This window comes from Pangasianodon hypophthalmus, chromosome 26 (genome assembly GCF_027358585.1).
Source record: "Pangasianodon hypophthalmus isolate fPanHyp1 chromosome 26, fPanHyp1.pri, whole genome shotgun sequence".
NCBI classification, from domain to species: Eukaryota; Metazoa; Chordata; class Actinopteri; order Siluriformes; family Pangasiidae; genus Pangasianodon; species Pangasianodon hypophthalmus.
Window position 1 is genome coordinate 6,482,526 of NC_069735.1, and position 17,370 is coordinate 6,499,895.

Here is a 17,370-nt window from a genome sequence, read left to right on the forward strand (position 1 = left end):
ATAGCAACATAGCAACATTCATTTTATTAGTGGTTGTACAAACTGAATGGTATAGTAATTCATTGTTCATCATATACATAGGGAAATACAGTGCTTTATAGTGAAGCTAAATATCAGTACAGTCTGTATTGATCTATACAACACCAAATCATCTGATACTACATTTTAAGATGTTGCTCTTTGGTCTTCCTTAATTTATTCTGCAGCCATTGTGTTCATAATCCACTCTACAAAGACTGCTACACGGGTGTAGACACCATACATGTCTGAGCGGGCACAACCTTTTCCCCAGCTCACTATGCCGGTCAAAAACCATGTGTTGTTGTAGTGGGTGACCAGTGGCCCACCGCTGTCCCCTTGACAGGCGTCACGTCCTCCTTCCTTAAAGCCAGCACACAGCATATTGTTGGTCAGGCTCAGACCTGAGTGGGCTCGGCACCTCTCGAGTGGCACCCGGGGCACTTCTAGCCGCTGAAGAATGGAGGACAGAGGTCCTTGCTGAGAAAGCCGTCCCCATCCGCTCACGACGGAGGTGCGCACTGCCCCTAGCACGCGAGAAAATGTGCCTTGTGCTGGAGGAAGGCAGATGGGCACCACGTAGGGGCCTAGCGATATGTTCTTGTGCAGATGTAGAAGTGCTATGTCAGCATCATTGGATGTGTGGTTGTAGAGAGGATGGATTAATATTTTGGACACTCTTCTAGTTTGCTCTGTGCCCTCGTTCACATTAATTATGTGTTCACCTGAAGGGAATAGGAAACCAGGAATGCCAAATTGAAGTAAGAGCAAAGGCCAATGTGAGTCTCTCATATATTGAGTTCAGTCTAAGGAAAGGAGACTAGGTCTATGAATGATTAGTGAATTTATTTTCTTGAAAATTCTTACCTACTGTCACTAGTAGTTGGGAGGGGTTGTATTGCCAGACACAGTGAGCTGCCGTGAGAATCCACTCATAGTTTAGAATAACTCCTCCACATTTATACACATTCTCAAGCTTAAGTAATGCCTTATGTAAAACACACAAAAGAGCAGAGAATGACAACACTCAATGTATGTACTTCAAGGAACTCAAGACCTCATTCTAGAGAAGCATCTTGTTATAATGTATCAAAAGTAAAGCTGCTTTTTCTCTTCTTCTACCTGCCAAGGACACTGTCCTTTAGGGCACAATTGTCCTTTAACAATCCTAGGGCCTACAGTTGTCACCACTGGTTTACCACAAGGAAAAGGTACTAAGGAAAAAAAATTAATCTGGTTATTTTTAAAATGTCATTGAATTGATTTTACATGAAGTATATTTTATCTGGAAGCATGGGGGCAGAAGGTATAGTTATAGGATACATCATATCCTCATTTTCATAATGCCAAAACCCACCTTGTGACACACAGCTTCTGTTGTCAGCCGCTAAGCTGTAGTCAGTAGCACAGTGACATTGATGGACCGAATCTGCAGCCTCTGTGCAGAAGTGCTCACATCCTCCGTTCTTATAGAGACAGCCATAAAAAGTCTGCGGAAGTGTTTCTGTTGGGTCACCAATGGTACTGTTAAGAGTTTTGCCGTAAAGTACCTGGCCTTCAGTACAGACATAATTGCTTGTATTACCTTTGTCGCAATTCCGTCCCTGGAATCTAGGTGGACATATACAGATATAAGTGTTGTCCTGACTGACACAAGTGGCCCCGTTTGCACATGGGCCAGTTTGACATTGGTCCACCTCTGCAGAAATAATCACAGTAACAGAGACAGTCCAACTCCAACCAAACAGAAACACAGGTAGATTTAATTTTATTTACTTTCCCCAACAGGTAATACGATACCTGTGTACTTCTTCCAGAACTCATCCTGAAAAACAGAAAAATTAATAAAAATTACAGCAAATTTATTTCTTGCTTCCACTGGTCTTAATGCTATAATGCTGCTATGACATGGCCTGTGAAATTCCTTAGCTTGATCTGGCTATCTAACAGCTGCGATAACACAGGCTGAGCTGATCAAACTGTGAGCTGGTCAAGCCAAGCTGCATTTTTCAGCAGGGTTGCTTGTATAAGCTTAGCCCACCAATTGTTCAGGCCCAGAAAAGATCTCCTTGGCCTCTTCGTATGAGCATTTCTCTTCTACACACTCCCTCTCCAGATTTCCTAATTTCAGCTCCTCCAGGAATGAGTTGGCACGTCGATACCGATGCAGAAGCATCTGGTTAGCTTCAGACCTATTCAGGAACACTGATGCTGACAGGCCATGGGGGGAAAAGAGAAAAAAGAGACTTTGGTTCAGTTCGTTGTTGATCATCAACTCACCTTGATGCTGATGAAATAAGCCAGAAATAAGGCAAAGACCATTCTACAAAAGTATGCACAAGTCTTAGTTTTATGATATATTCAGGTTCGGTGTGGTAATACCTAAACAATCAACATGACCAAATGAAAGCCGATGGATTTGCTGCATTTAATTGATTGGCTATTTGTGTTTTCATAACAGGAAATCTAGGTGCTTTTGTGTTTGTAAAATCTATTTGTGTTTTCATAAAAGGAAATCTAGGTGCCCGGCTAGCCTCAGTCATGATATTGAGGGTGGGAGATGCACATTGAAAGTATTTTTGAAAATTTATAGCAATAAGTAAACATTACTAATAGACATAGATACAGTCCCTTCTGAAAGTACTGGAATGGCAAGCCCATTTTTTCCCCCTATACACTGAAGACATTTGGGTTTGAGATCAAAAGATGAATAAGAGATGATAGGTCAGAATTTCAGCTTTGATTTCCTGATATTGACATCTGTCATGTGTTAAACAACTTGGAGCGTGGCACTTTTGAACCCACCCATTTTTCAAGTGATCAAAAATATTGGAACATGCGACTGACAGGTGTTTCTTGTGGCTCAGGTGTGTCCTATTAGATTGAATAACCAATTAACTGCTCTGAATTTGTACTCTTTGTTTGAGCCCTGGGTTTCACCTATGAAGACTGCACTGTTAAAAAGGATAAACCAACATTTATCCATATTTATACATATTTATATTTATTAAGGAAAACAACAGCAGTTGATGACAGAAACATTGTGAGAGCTTGGAAGAAAAACCTAAAGACAACAGTCATGGACATCATCAACAACAACCTCCACAGGGCAGGGGTGAAGGTATCACAATCGCCCATTCGAAGAAAAGTTTGTGAGCAGAAATACAGAGGCCATACCACAAGATGCAAACCACTCAACAGCAGTAAGAATTGGAAAGCCAGATTAGAATTCCTAAAGAAATACAGAGATGAGCCACAAAAGTTCTGAAACCAAGATTAACCTCTACCAAAGTGATGGAAAGGCCAAAGTGTGGAGAAAGAAAGGATCTGCTCATGATCCAAAACATACAATCTCATCGGTCAAGCATGGTGGAGGTAGCGTCATGGTTTGGGCTTGCGCGTCTGCTTCTGGAACAGGCTCACTATTCTTTATTAATGACGGTAGCAGCAGAATGAGTTCAGAAGTCTACAGAAACATTCTGTCTGCCAATTTACAGAGAAATGCATCCAATCTAATTGCAGCAAGACAATGACCCAAAACACACTGCCAACAAGTCAATCACCAGACCTTAACTCACATGAGCATGCATTTCACCTCCTGAAGAGGAGATTGAAGGGAGAAATCCCCCAAAACAAAAGGCAACTGAACGAAGCTGCGGTACAAGCCTGGAAAAGCATTCCAAAAGAAGAATGTAACAGATGCAGATATTGCAAGCAAGCGATATGCAACCAAATATTAAGTGTTATATTTATGCTACTGTGCCAATACTTTTGCTCATCTAAAGTTTTGGTGGTCTGCCACCAAGGTGTCATGTTCTAAATGTATTAGATGTATTAAATGTAGATGTAAATGTAGTTCTAGATGTAAATATCAGGAAATGAAAGCTGAAATTCTGATCTGTCATCTCATGTTCATCTTTTGATCACAAACCCAAATGTCTTCAGTGCATCGCAAAAAGAAAAGAAGTGGCCTTGCCGTTCCAATACTTTTGGAGGTGACTTTAAATGAAGGCATGTCAGTAAGAGATCAGCATTTTTAAATGAGCAGAGATCACATATGACCTTAACTTGTGTACTCCTCCTACCTTTTTCTGGAGAAATAACAACCTGACAAGTGACACCTTACCTGCTGGAACCCCAAAGCAGTCTTGGATACATAGCAATGAGATGAAGAGAAAGAGATTCATTCTGCATGGACTCGACTCCATTTCAGGTCTAACAGTTTTGATCAAAGTTCAGCCTGCAAACTCAGTGTGCAATCAGGTCTGAAAAACAAAAAAGGGTTTGACTTTAGGATGAAATAAAAACCTTTTGACTCAGCAGTAGGTGGTGCCATTGCAAGCTGTTGTGAAACAGTGGGATTCCCCAGCGTGTTGTGGTTCTTAACACTGTTAAACCTGGATGACGTGGATTGATACATTAATAATATTTTCATATATTTAACTCTGAAACATCAGTCATTGTGTCCTTGAGATTCAACTCTAGTTTTGAATAACTCACTTAAATGTATTCAAATCAAGTATCCTGAACACAACATTTCCATCTTGTACTTCATCACTGGCAGTGAAGGTCACTACATTGGAAACTTTATTTGTCCTGTTTGACTTGATACTTCTGCAGACTTCTCTTAAGCAACAGAAATACTGTATATTGTGATATACAGTAAAACACCAATATTTTAATTTAATATATATACAGTAGGGTTCAAAAGCCTGTGAGCACAAGTGATGCTAAAATACTTTTATTTTCTATTATGCATTCTTTTCTTATTTAATACAACATTTTTATGTTACATATTATAGCAATAACTTGACTGAAAAGTAGATTCATAGACATATTTACAGGCATTTCAGAATTTATTTGATATTTAATTACAGTGGAGTATTTGGTATGTTCCCCTTTTGCTTTAATGACAGCATGCACTCGAACTGCCAAGTTTGTATAAAATCTGATGATCCAGAATGGTTAGATCAAATCCATCAGCATGTCGCCAGAACCTGTGCTTCAATGGAAGGGATAAGACGAAAGGAAAATCTCCCTTTTTGTACAAAGAAGTTAGCACTGTCAATAATCACATATTTGCTTAAATTTAAGTAGTGATTTAAAAATAGTGCAGACTCCTGAATGTTGATAATTTCCTTTCTTTTAACCTTCCAGTTTTGAAAATAAATAAATAAATAAATAAATAAATAAAAATCCCAGATTTTCAAAGTGTTCTCAGACTTTTGGACCCCACTGTATGTTGCCATATGTTCAAAATTTATGCTATTATATCTACTGTAATGTGTCTAACAATACATGTGTTGTGACTTTTTATGCTCCTTTAGTCAGATGAAATATGATTCAATTAAAATTCTGTATAATATATAATGCACTACAGTATACCATAGCCTGCATTTAATACATGCTTTAGGTATCTGGAAGTCATGCTACCAGCAGTATATCCTGTAATAAACACTAAACAGGCAACGAAAGCATAATCATAATCATAATCATAATATGAACAGGATATTTCTTCATGTTTACAGCATTTCCAGTAAATAGGAACACAAGCACTCTTGCACACCAGAAGGCTTGCGAATATATTCACTACTATGTATCCTCCAGTCAGTATATTAGATTATTCATTAATCATCTCTCAAAGGTAGACACGTTTTATATAGTGCACCTAGAACAGGTTCATACTGTATATTTATATGATCCAAGTCGCTGTGAAAGGAAAGTGCCACACTGGAGGTTGCAAACCACATATCTTTGTGGCCACAGTTTCCTGCGTAATCTGTATGAAGGTGTATAAGAACGTAAGAGCGCATGTGCAGACAGGTTAAACACATGAACTGAAAAAAAAAAACAACAGACTGTATGTGTGTGCAAGAAAGAACGTGGCCTTCGACATTTCCAGAGTATTAAAAATGTACTTATTTGGAATTCTCAGTCATCTTTGTCTTCCTGAGGAAAGGCTTCGTTAACATATGCATCCTGTTAGACTTCATGCATATGGAGTAAAGACATGACATGTAGCATACACAAACACGCTCAGTGACGTCTGTATAAGACAAACTGAAAGACACAAGCACACTCATTTCATCATGCGTCTGGACAGAATTCCCCTGTTCACGTCACTGTGAAAGGTCTGGACCTTACAGAAAAGACTTCTAAAAAGCACCTACAAGGCAAATAAAGAATGATTATTAATAATATTTAGGTTTAAATGTAAAAAATTGCTTATTTTATTAAAAAAAATGCTAGAAAGGAATAGACAGATAGCTATTCTCTCTACAATGCAACATTAGAACAGATTTGTGCAGGCTTTTTGCTTTGTTGCTTTCTTACCTTTTTTGTAGTAGCTGTAGTCTTAAAACCACAAGAGAGGATCACTCATCTTCCCAAACGCTCGTCACACATACGAGGTCATGTGAGAAGAACTCAGAAAATCAAAGAGCTAAACAGCCTGCAAAGATTTATATTTTTTAAATAGATTTCTTGCTACTTTCTTTATATGAATAATCCTATAAAGACTCTCTGGCTACAGTGTAAATACACAGATATAATTAGAACATCTTTTACTGCTATTTAAAGTCCTATTAAAAACAACTATAATAATAATAATAATAATAATAAATAAAGTAGTGACATTCCAAGAGTTATTTTTGATCATATAGTCAGTAATAACAAGATTTCACAAAAATCACAAAATGTAAGTTGCGCATAAAAATATCTTTACAAGATAGTCATTACAAGAAGAACAGAGAGGCTGGTGATGGAACGACTTTTTATTGCAGTTATTACGTGTTAACAGAACTTAACGTGTCCTGTGAACATTCCACAACATTAAATGTACTGTAAGTATAAACAGTTAAGCATGATGTGTCATGGTATAAGAGTAAAAACACTTTGGGACATGCTGTTATAGGAAAATATACACCATCACACCACCCTGACATTGATTATTTTTCTATAACAGCATGCTCAGTCATGTTGTATTACTTACTTAGCAGAAAAGGTACCATCAATCATGGATTCTGCTTAGGTTTTACCATGTAGCTTTACCTAACTGCTTTATAAGATGCATAAAAAGTATTCAACTGATATTTTTTTCACCATAACAAAGTGTCTATGTTTTGCCCATGTTGTTGCTTGAGATGATGTAATTCTGAGCTCTGACTTTCCTTTTCTGAGTTAAACTGAATGAAACATAAATCAGGAAATGTGTCACTAGTGAGTGCACATGCAAACTGACACGGAGTGCGTTGCGATGATAAGCACGCATGCTTTATCATGAACATTTTATGGCTCAAATCCATCCATTTTTAGGACACGAATATGATCCAAACCATGCGTGAACTCTTATCATAAGTCATAATGCTAAAACGTCTGTTATTATCAGTAGTATCAAGTATGCTAGTCTGAACTTCCTCATTGTTACTTCCTTTAAAAATGCATTTAAGAGTACTTGATTAAGAGGATTCTTGTTTAGACCTTACTTAATATGGCATATTATTTACAATTTTATATTCTCTACAGGACTCCAATCTTTTTTTATGTAATTACAACATTATCAGGACTACCATTTAAGCTGTCCTGTTTTCATAAACAAGTGGTTTTAGTCGTGATCTATAAGCATAATTTCAGAAAACCAAGAAAGTTGATATAAAAATAAATATATATTCTGAAATTGATTTAATAACAAAATTGTATTCATTTCTCACCTGTTTAGTGCAAAAGGCTGCCTACACTATCTCCAAAAGTTTATGGACACTTGACCATCACACCTATATGTCCTTGTTGAACATCCCATTCCAGAGTTATTCCCCTTTTGCTGTTATAATAACCTCCACTCTTCTGGGAAGGCTTTCCACTAGATTTTGTGTTCATTCAGCCACAAGAGCATTAGTGAGATCAGGCGCTGATGTTGGTGAGGAGGTCTGGGGTTCAGTCAGTGTTCCAGTTCATCCCAAAGGTGTTCAGTGGGGTTGAGGTCAGGGCTCTGTGCAGGACACTCGAGTTCTTCCACTCCAACCTTCACACACCATGTGTTCATGGAGATCGCTTTGTGCGGCATTGTCGTGCTGGAACAGGTTTGGGCCTCTTAGTTCCAGTTACAGGAAAAAAAAAAAAAAAACATCCCATACGATTGTGCGCTTCCACTTTTGTGGGAACATTTTGGGGAAGAAGCACATGGGTGTGATGGTCAGGTGTCAACATACTTTTGGCCATATAGTGTACATTTTTAAACTGATAAAACATTTCAGTTACTAAAAGATCATTTGCTTATATTATGTTTTACTGGAGTTTTTTTTTTAAACAGTATTCCCTCTGATTTGCTCTCCAATACTAATATCTTATAAGAAACGAAGTTAAAGAGCTGTTTCAGGTCCAGCCCAGGCTTCCTGCATCCATTGCTCGGTACTCGATGGCTGTGTACTCGGTGGTCGATTACTTTGGTCTGACGTCATATTGAGACTAAAATTAAAAGAGCAGCATTGTGGGAGATTTTCGCTTAAAAGTGTGTTGCTAGCTGCAGAAAATGAGAAAGCTAATAGAAAAGAATTATGTTTTTATTCATAGTAATTAGATAAAGAGCAAACTGTCACAGCTGCGGGTTTGTTTAAAGGCAGCACACAGATTTATGTGATGCTCCGGCGTTTAAACAGTGTTGTTAGTTTACAGCTAGTTAGCATCGGCTAGTGGGTTTAATTTAATTCCATGTGAATTTAATTTGCATGTAATTTAGCTGTTTTGTTTTTTTGATAGTTAGTTGACTTGCAGACGGAGAGTGAAGCAGTAGCTAGCTCTTGTGTTTATGTTTAGCTGGGAAGCTAAAGGAGCAGGGTTTCATTGACAGCAATCATCTCTCAGAATGGAGCTGTCGGCTGCTGGTAAACTCTTTTTCCTCCTTCAGTCTGCGTGAGACACACACACACACACACATATGTGTATGTATATGTATGTATATATATATATATATATATATATATATATATATATATATGTATATATACATATACATACACATATGTGTGTGTGTGTGTGTGTGTGTGTGTGTATACAGTGCTGTGCAGAAGTCTTAGGCACCCTTTTTTTTTTTTTAGTACAAACTTTGTTATAGATTTTTATTTTCTGACTTCTACATTATTGATTCAGTACAAAAACAGTTTAGATTCCAAACATTAGTTTTCCAGCACAAAATTAAACGTTACAGAAAAATGTTTGTATGTCAGTAAAGAAAGCAGCAGATTACATAAGAGACCAAAAAACATAATGAAGGCTGCTGGGTTTTGCTGCAAAAATAAGATGCACATGTGACAGTCAAAGTCTCCAGAAGAACTGTGGCTGCTTCTGCAAGATGCTCAGTAACACTTACAGCTCATTTCCTTATAAAACTGCACACATTGTACCTGAGACTGCTGTTTTTCTTTTTTAAAGTGAAGGATTGTCACACCAAATATTGACTTTGTTTCATTTATTACTGTGTAATGCTTTTTATATATATATTTTTTTATGTAGAAACATTTAATTTCATTATTTTTGAAGGCATCTTTACAACATTTCTTTGCATTTGGCTAAGACTTTTGCACAGTACTATATAAGTTATGTGTTCTAGTCTTTGCGCAGTGAGTGAAAACTGGTAAACGTTGCTTTGCTTTGTGAATCGCTTTGCAGAAAGAGCAAGGACGTTTTGGTCTCAGGTGGATGTGGACTTGGCGTTTGAGGAGTTGTTGGGATTCCTGCTGTGTCTGAGAGAAGCCATCAAGAGCAAAACAGCCTCAGATAAAGGTGAGCTCCACACCAGCCACTCATTCATGTTAGAAATATCATTGCATTATCAATGCAGCTGTCTATATATCATTTATATGTCATCTATAGCAGTGCTTATCACCTGGATTTACCTTTCTAACCCTTTAGTTACACAAAATGAGCAGCGCCATGTATTGATGAGTTTATAAACTACAAGCAAAACTAAAGAGTGCTTAGGGTCAAACACACACTCATTCAGTGACTGACTGACTCTCTGACTCTCTGACTGACTGACTGACTGAATCACTGACTCACTGACTCACTGACTCACTGACTGAATGACTGACTGAATGACTGAGTCACTGAATTACTGATCGACTAACTGAATCGCTGACTGACCGAATCGCTGACTGACTGACTCACTGACTCACTGACTGAATCATTGACTAACTGTAAGCACTTCAGTTCCAGTAAAGGGAAATTGTAATGCTACAGCATACATCCTATACAATTGTGTGCTTCAAACTTTGTGGTAACATTTTGGGGAAGATGCACATATGGGTGCAATGGTCAGGTGTCCACAAACTTTTGGCCATGTAGTGTATAAATTAATTTTTGTGACAAAACAGTTGTAAACATTTTGGCTTTTTTTTAAAATTTTTTTTTTATGATTAATCTAAATGTTTTTCATTTATATTAATCTATATTATGATTTGAAGAAAACAGTGTAATGGGCAAAGGTTGTATCAGGCATTGTAATGTTTAAAATTGCATTTCAGTCATCACCTAAACATTACAGTGAAAGCATCTGTAACAGTCATTACACCCCTGCATAGTCCTGTTCTTGTTTTAATATGCTTTTCACTACCTGTGTGTGTTTTTGCTCAGGCTACATCCAGGGCATGAATATTATTATGGAGTCGGAGGTGTCGCTGGATGCAGCTTTGAGGAATGATTCCTTTGAGGAGGTGCTGATCGGTGAAGGTATTATCCTCCTGAATTGCATAAATATTCACATAGTTCCTCAAGCCTCCTTATTTGTCGTCTTGACCTTGAGGAAATCTTTTTTCATTCTGTGTTGGAGAGGTTAGATAAAAGATTTTTTTTTAAGGATTTTTTTTTTTTTAAGGATTTTTTTTTTTAACTACGAGCACAGTGTGCATGCAGAAAAATTTCTAGCTCCTGCTTCCTTTTTCTCTTTTTTAGGGCCCAAGCACTGAAAGTTAGCAGGGCCCTATTGTTTTCCTAAGGATTATTATTACTTTTTTTTTTTAATTACTAATTTTATTATTTTTTTCCAAGGTTTCAGGGGCTTTTGGGGCCCTTAACATGCTCAAAAACTCTTTTATACGGTACATAAACTTCATGCATATATCGTACATACTTGTCTGTATATGTATGAAACTCAGTACCCTTATTGTTCTCATCGACCTGAACAACTTTGGCACTGAAAAAATCTTGGTACCTCTTTGGCACTGAGGCAATAAATTTATGGTGAAAAAAGGGAAACAGGAAGTGTCTCATATCTTCTGCATGCACTGAGTGATTTAGATCAAACTTGAGCTGTATGTTTGGTACAGGGAGCTGGTCGTAGGTCATAGTGGAGTAGTAGGTCATTTTGCATTTAATATGGATTTTTTGAAAAGCAATCTTTTTATTTGAAAAGGCATCTACTATATAGCTATAATTACATTTAATCTTTGCATAGCTGTTACACAGACTAGGAGAAAGGCAAAGAAACACGTTGCACCCCCTTAAATGCATGTGCCCACTACACATTACTTCACTACAGTTAATGGCAAATAAGGATAACAACATATATCTCTTATCTTCATCATGCATTATCTCACCAAATATTAGCTGTATGTTTGTACAAGGAAACTGTTGTAAAGCCTTAGACCTGGGCTTAACCTAGCACATCAGTGCAAAACAAGTTACTCTACAGCGCTAGCTTTACTATGCATTGTTTTCATGCAATGGCACCGTAGTGCTTGGGCCCGTCATCGCTGCTTGCAGATAAGGTTTTTTTTCCCCTCTCAATTTCTCTTCCATTCTTGAAACTCAGTCCACTGCGAATTGAGCTTGGTGTAACATTTATCTTTAAATGATTTGTTAAGGTTTCACAGGGACACACATTTAATTTATTTTTTTTTTTAAATTGTAATCATGATTTTGCTTCCTCAGTTAGGTTAACATAATTAACCGCGCCAAATATTGAAGGGAAAAAAAGAATTGTGATGATCAAGTAGGTCATTATCGTGCAGCCTTCTGCTAATCTGGATTTTAATTCTTAGACTAAATGTCTTTCTGAATAAGTGGGTACATTAAAATGGCTGCCTTCTAACGTAGCTCCTACTACACTACCATGTTTTCTTACAGACATACTGACAGTGTCTGTATCAGACTCGCACTGCACTATACTGAAAATGAAGGATCTCCCTGTGCCAGAAGACACCTTACATGACGATGCATCAAGGTTGATTTTTTTTTTCTTGCATTATTCTGTTTTCTTGATTTTTGCTTTCCCAGGCAATTTCCTTAATTTGACCAGACTACTTCTTTGTTTTTTTTGTTTTTTTTAAAGGAACCTGGAGTCCGGTTCAGACAACAGTCAGATGTCTTCATCAGGCAGAAATGATGCTACGCTATCAGGGAAGTTAGACACATATGACTATATGACGCTGCTGTCACCAACAAATCTTTTATCTGATGACCAGTTGGCCCCTGTGTCACCTGTCCAGCTTTCGTATCAACAGCACGACTGCAGCCCAGCCTGTCTCCCTCACCTCCCGTCTCACTCGGACCACTTTCTCGGCCACAACCCCTTGCGAGTGCCTCTTCTCTGCCACTTCCAGCGGCATTGTGCCAAGCCACTCACGTTGTCAGCACAAGAGGAATTGGACACAGATGTTCTCTACAAAGCTCCATGTGGGCGGGGCTTGCGCTGCATGGATGAGGTGTATCAGTTCTTACGGCAGACTAAAAGCCTTGGGGTCCTGCAGCAGACCAACTTCAGCTTCAATCCACAGGTCCTGCCAGAGCGGCAGGCCCAGCCAAGGCCGCTTGCCCCTGCTTCACCTCTTCCCACAACCAGTTTTTTTGAGAGGGACATAAGCCGTGGGATGGAAGCTGTCCCGGTTACTCTATGCAATGACTTGGATGGTGTACGGCCAAAAGAGTTTCGCTATCGTAAGGATCGCTGGCCCCACGGCTGTTTCTTAAGCAAGGCGCCATTTTTCCTGACCTGCTGTGACTGCACGGATGGATGCACGGACAGTTCCAGCTGTTCATGTCTTCAGCTGTCTCTAAAGTCCGGTGCAAAGCCAGACCAGCTTTACAGCCACCACCGGCTAAATGAGCCTGTGTCCACGGGGTGAGAACATGATCTTTTCTACAGTTGATCTTGTAGAAAATGATCAGTGCCTGTTGATTCATTGTAGTTTACTGTGACCAAAAGTGGCAGATTACAAAAGCACGACCACTAATGGAGTTTCTATTCACCTCTTTTTATGTGAAAGGAAACATGGGAACTAGGGGTTACATATAGCAGGCTGCAGCTGTATGTTTAATCTTTGAAAAATAGACTAACCAAAAATCACTCTAATATCGGCTGACAATTAAAACAGCATTATACTCTTTAGTGCAGCTGCTGGGTTTTAGCCACTTCAGCAGCATCAAGTCACAGGCTTCCACTAGCCAACAAGTCTGTCTTGCCAATTTGAGAAATAAAGACTTACCTCTATTAATGTGCAGTAAAATGCCAAACAGAGGTCTGTGACATTGTACTAGATACTGGAGGAAAAAATGGTGCTGTAAAAAAAAAAAAAAGCTGGGAGAAAGTACAATGGCAAGCACAAGTGATATTGAACGTAATCATTATTTACAAGACAAGAGCATTTTCCTTATGTGAACTTAGACCCGATGTCAGAGTCTGTGAGAAAGTTTCCAAAGACACATACCTTATCAGCAGATTGCACATTCCTGCGTGTTCTCCTTTAATTTGCATTCATGTTGTATTTTCGAGGCATCTAAAGACAGTGAGATGCACCAGCATCAGGCAGCTCTGTCTGTGAACCAGTTTAATTGGCCACCTGTAAAACTCCACTCAGTAATGTTAGTGTAATGGGAATAAGAAATAATAAAATACAGATTTACAATGGTTTTAAGTTTATTGAGGCTGAGTTTGTCAGTGATGCTGCAGCTGGCTAACATTAGAAGTCCAGTGATGTGCCTCTTAGCCTTAAGCTGCTAGCTCAGTTTCAGTCCTAATAACTCAGTGACTAGTGACAGAAGTGGTGAGTAGAAACAAGGTGAAATTGGCAATATGGTGCCGCCCTTGACTTGAAGTAGACGTTTTGAAATGCAGTGGTCCCTTCAAGTGCTTCCCCTTTTGCACCATGTGTTTTGGGAGTATTGCTTGGGAGGGAACATGGAAGAGAAGGGCTGTATTTGTTTGACATTACAATAGCTATCTCCATCAGACTATACCTTTAAGAAAACCTGACTGGATATGCCAGAAGTGCTTAAGTAATATAACCAAGGTCAAGCCTGTCCACAAACTGAATAATATTACATTAAATAGTGTAATAAATAGTGTGATAGCTTAGTACACTACTCTAGATACACTACGATGGCATACTGTTTTTACATACTGTATATTTAATTATAGTAATATTTGGTTTATTGATTATATAATATTTTTTTCTCCATCTTCACAGGCTGTATGAATGTGGTCCATGGTGTGGGTGCCAGAAAAGCAGTTGTCAGAATCGTGTGGTCCAGCATGGACTCCGTGTCCGCCTGCAGGTGTTCCGCACCAATGACAAGGGATGGGGTGTGCGCTGCCGTGACGACCTCGACAAGGGCACCTTTGTCTGTACTTACGCAGGTAACTATATTGTCTGTAAATGGTCACATAGCTTTGAGATGTGTGCATATTTTCGCCATGTATTTTGACTATTGGATAGCAAACATATTTTCGTATCATGTCCTAGGTGTCGTCCTGAGACTTGGGCGGAACTTAGAGGAGCCCCTTCTCTCTAAAATCCAGAAGGAGGAACAGCTGTCGGATGATGAGGTGGAGGTGGTGGAGGAGTGGACGCTTCCCTCAGGGCAGAAGAAAACAGTCACTGAGACACTGGACACCTCTCCACCTCTTTATGTTCCTGTGATCCAGAGGCCTGCAGACCAGCCCTCTTCACTGCTGGATGGGCAGAGGGAACAGCTGGAGCACTCGGTTAGTTACCATGCCTCATGCTTTTCATATAAAAAAAAAATATTGGAATTTTAATTTTGTATTATACAACAGTTAGTTCCAGTCAACTAATTTGATCAAACAAATGACGTTCCAAGAGTGCAAGTGTCATTCCGCTTGTCTATGTTTGCGAAGTAAAATTCAAATTCAGGCTGTCAGTCAGCATGGCAAAACATAAAGCTCTATCCAGCTGTGGCTTCTTTGGGAACTATTTCTGTTGATGGAGCAAAAATTAACACAATTTTTGACCATACTGTGTCTAATGTGTCTATATATGAAATGTCTCAATATTAATTTCTTATTTACAGAACCGTTGTATAAAAGCAATATCACACTCAGGCTTGCTGTTGTACTGATTACAGCTGTGATTACCTGCGGCCTCGTGCTTACGGCCGAGTCACAGCCGTGCTGATATTCAGTATAATAGCATCTTATCTGCGTTATTGCTTAAGTAGTCCCACCGTAAACTCAATGAAATGGACACCTAAGCTCCTGTACATCAATAAATCGAAATTTTATGAACATGCAAATTCCTTTAACCCTAAATGCGCTGATCCCCTTTGCCTATACTATAAACTATAGTGTTGCAGAGTTTGTATTTATGATGCAGTAACCCTTGCTTGTCACATTCAGTGAGATTTTTCGAGTGTGATTCTTTAAAGAATGCAGCAAAATCACTGCAATGACAAGCTGCTCACTCAAATTACTTCCTTTGAAAGGGCAAAATAATAAAAAATCTTTCATAAAATTTGGGGTTTGAAAACCCAGCACAGATTTTTAAATCACTGTGTATCCATTCTTATTCTAAACCAGATATCCCATATTCATTTTGCAGGATAACCAGGAGGAAATGAACACCTGTTCATCGCCTAATCCCAATCACACAGGTAATACTGATGTGCCTCATCTGTACTCATAAAGAATGCTAAAAGCTTGCTCATAAATTGAGTCTTTTTTTATATTTATATATATTTCTATGTGTAGAAATCAAAGACCAACATAACGAAGAGGTGGTGAGGAAGAGGCTCCGGTTGGATGACAAGGAAAATGGTGGCGTCGTACGTCGAGATCAGATGGTGCCCAAAGCAGAAGGGAAACCCGACTGTCAGGAAAAAATTTATTATCTTGATGCTTCAAAAGAAGGAAACGTGGCAAGGTTTACTAATGTAAGTATAACTGCATTTTCCACAGAACTAAATTATCAGTTTAAATGGATAGGTGTTTGTGTTGTTCTAACATTATCTCCATTTTTGACACCACAGCACAGCTGCAATCCCAACCTGTTTGTCCAGAATGTCTTTGTTGATACCCACGATCCCAAATTCCCAGTAATTGCTTTCTTTACGTGCAAGTAAGTTCCTCAGGAGCATGATACTCGAATTGTTAATGGCAATGGATGTAAAAGTGAAGCATTGCTTGGCATTTTTAGTCCTCATTCATCATTCAGTGTTGTATTAAGTTGATCAGTTAAGTTCATAAGGCATTAGATAGGAGAGCAAAGCTGTGCATATTCAGATTTGCTCTATGCCGTTGGTTAACCTGCTTTTCTGTGCAGCACGTCTAGATCATTGGATTTACCTGCATGATTTTCCACCTCTACACATCTGTCTCAATTTAGTAGCTAAACACGCTTTCTAAGATACACCCCCACTCCCCAAGAACCAGTGATGTGACTTGTTTGATTGTTTTACAGGCCAATCAGGGCGGGGACTGAGCTGACCTGGAATTATTCCTATAAAACAGGAAGTGATCCTGAGCATGAGGTACCATGTCTGTGTGGTTCAAATGACTGCCAAGCAGTTGTCATCTGATCATATGAACAAAAAGTTAGGTCATCAGCAAGCATAAGCATAAGATCTATAAGATCATAAGACACAGAAAACCTGGCAGAACTATGGATATGAAATCTGTGCCACATGGTTCATTGGGGTATTCCTGGACCTTAGTTACAATAATAAAAGCTAATTGGTGAAGACACTTGGTGTTCGATGGCATTTGACTGGTGTTTCTACACAGTTCTACCACAAACTGTCATTCTGTAATGGTTAATAACAGCAATGCCTTTTTTTGTACAATCTTTGAAATAAAACATTTCAGAAAAAAATATTTCAGCATCTTTCACAGCTTTGACATATCTGTGCTCTTGGAATGCAGATGTGGAATGCGGATTTACTGATCCTCAAAATCGTGTCCTGTAATTGTACTGTGTAATGTAATTTATAGATTTATGAATTAAAGCCGTATGAAAGATCCATCTTGGCTTGGATTGGTTTCTACTGTAGCGTCTGCCTACTGAAGTGATGAAATGATGCAATAGGATATTAAATACCATAAAATATAAAACACATAAAAATATACTC

The 17,370-nt window shown here is 38.6% G+C and overlaps 2 protein-coding genes across 2 annotated transcripts; one reads left to right on the forward strand and one right to left on the reverse strand.

The window, feature by feature from the left end:
• Position 1: 1 nt before the first annotated feature.
• Positions 2-4,303, reverse strand: f7l (coagulation factor VII, like). Its single transcript, XM_026932313.3, has 8 exons — positions 4,145-4,303; positions 2,060-2,229; positions 1,819-1,843; positions 1,604-1,717; positions 1,376-1,522; positions 1,141-1,232; positions 886-1,006; positions 2-743 (listed from the first exon to the last, which is right to left on the reverse strand). Exons 1-8 carry the CDS (start codon positions 4,224-4,226, stop codon positions 196-198), a joined length of 1,299 nt encoding a protein of 432 aa, XP_026788114.1. The 5' UTR covers positions 4,227-4,303; the 3' UTR covers positions 2-195.
• A 4,137-nt stretch (positions 4,304-8,440) lies between these two features.
• setdb2 (SET domain bifurcated histone lysine methyltransferase 2) lies at positions 8,441-17,262 on the forward strand. The gene is made up of 11 exons (XM_034300348.2): positions 8,441-8,897; positions 9,682-9,795; positions 10,645-10,740; positions 12,136-12,232; positions 12,341-13,129; positions 14,475-14,644; positions 14,751-14,992; positions 15,846-15,897; positions 15,995-16,176; positions 16,273-16,361; positions 16,704-17,262. Exons 1-11 carry the CDS (start codon positions 8,879-8,881, stop codon positions 16,819-16,821), a joined length of 1,968 nt encoding a protein of 655 aa, XP_034156239.1. The 5' UTR covers positions 8,441-8,878; the 3' UTR covers positions 16,822-17,262.
• The last annotated feature ends 108 nt before the right edge of the window (positions 17,263-17,370 follow it).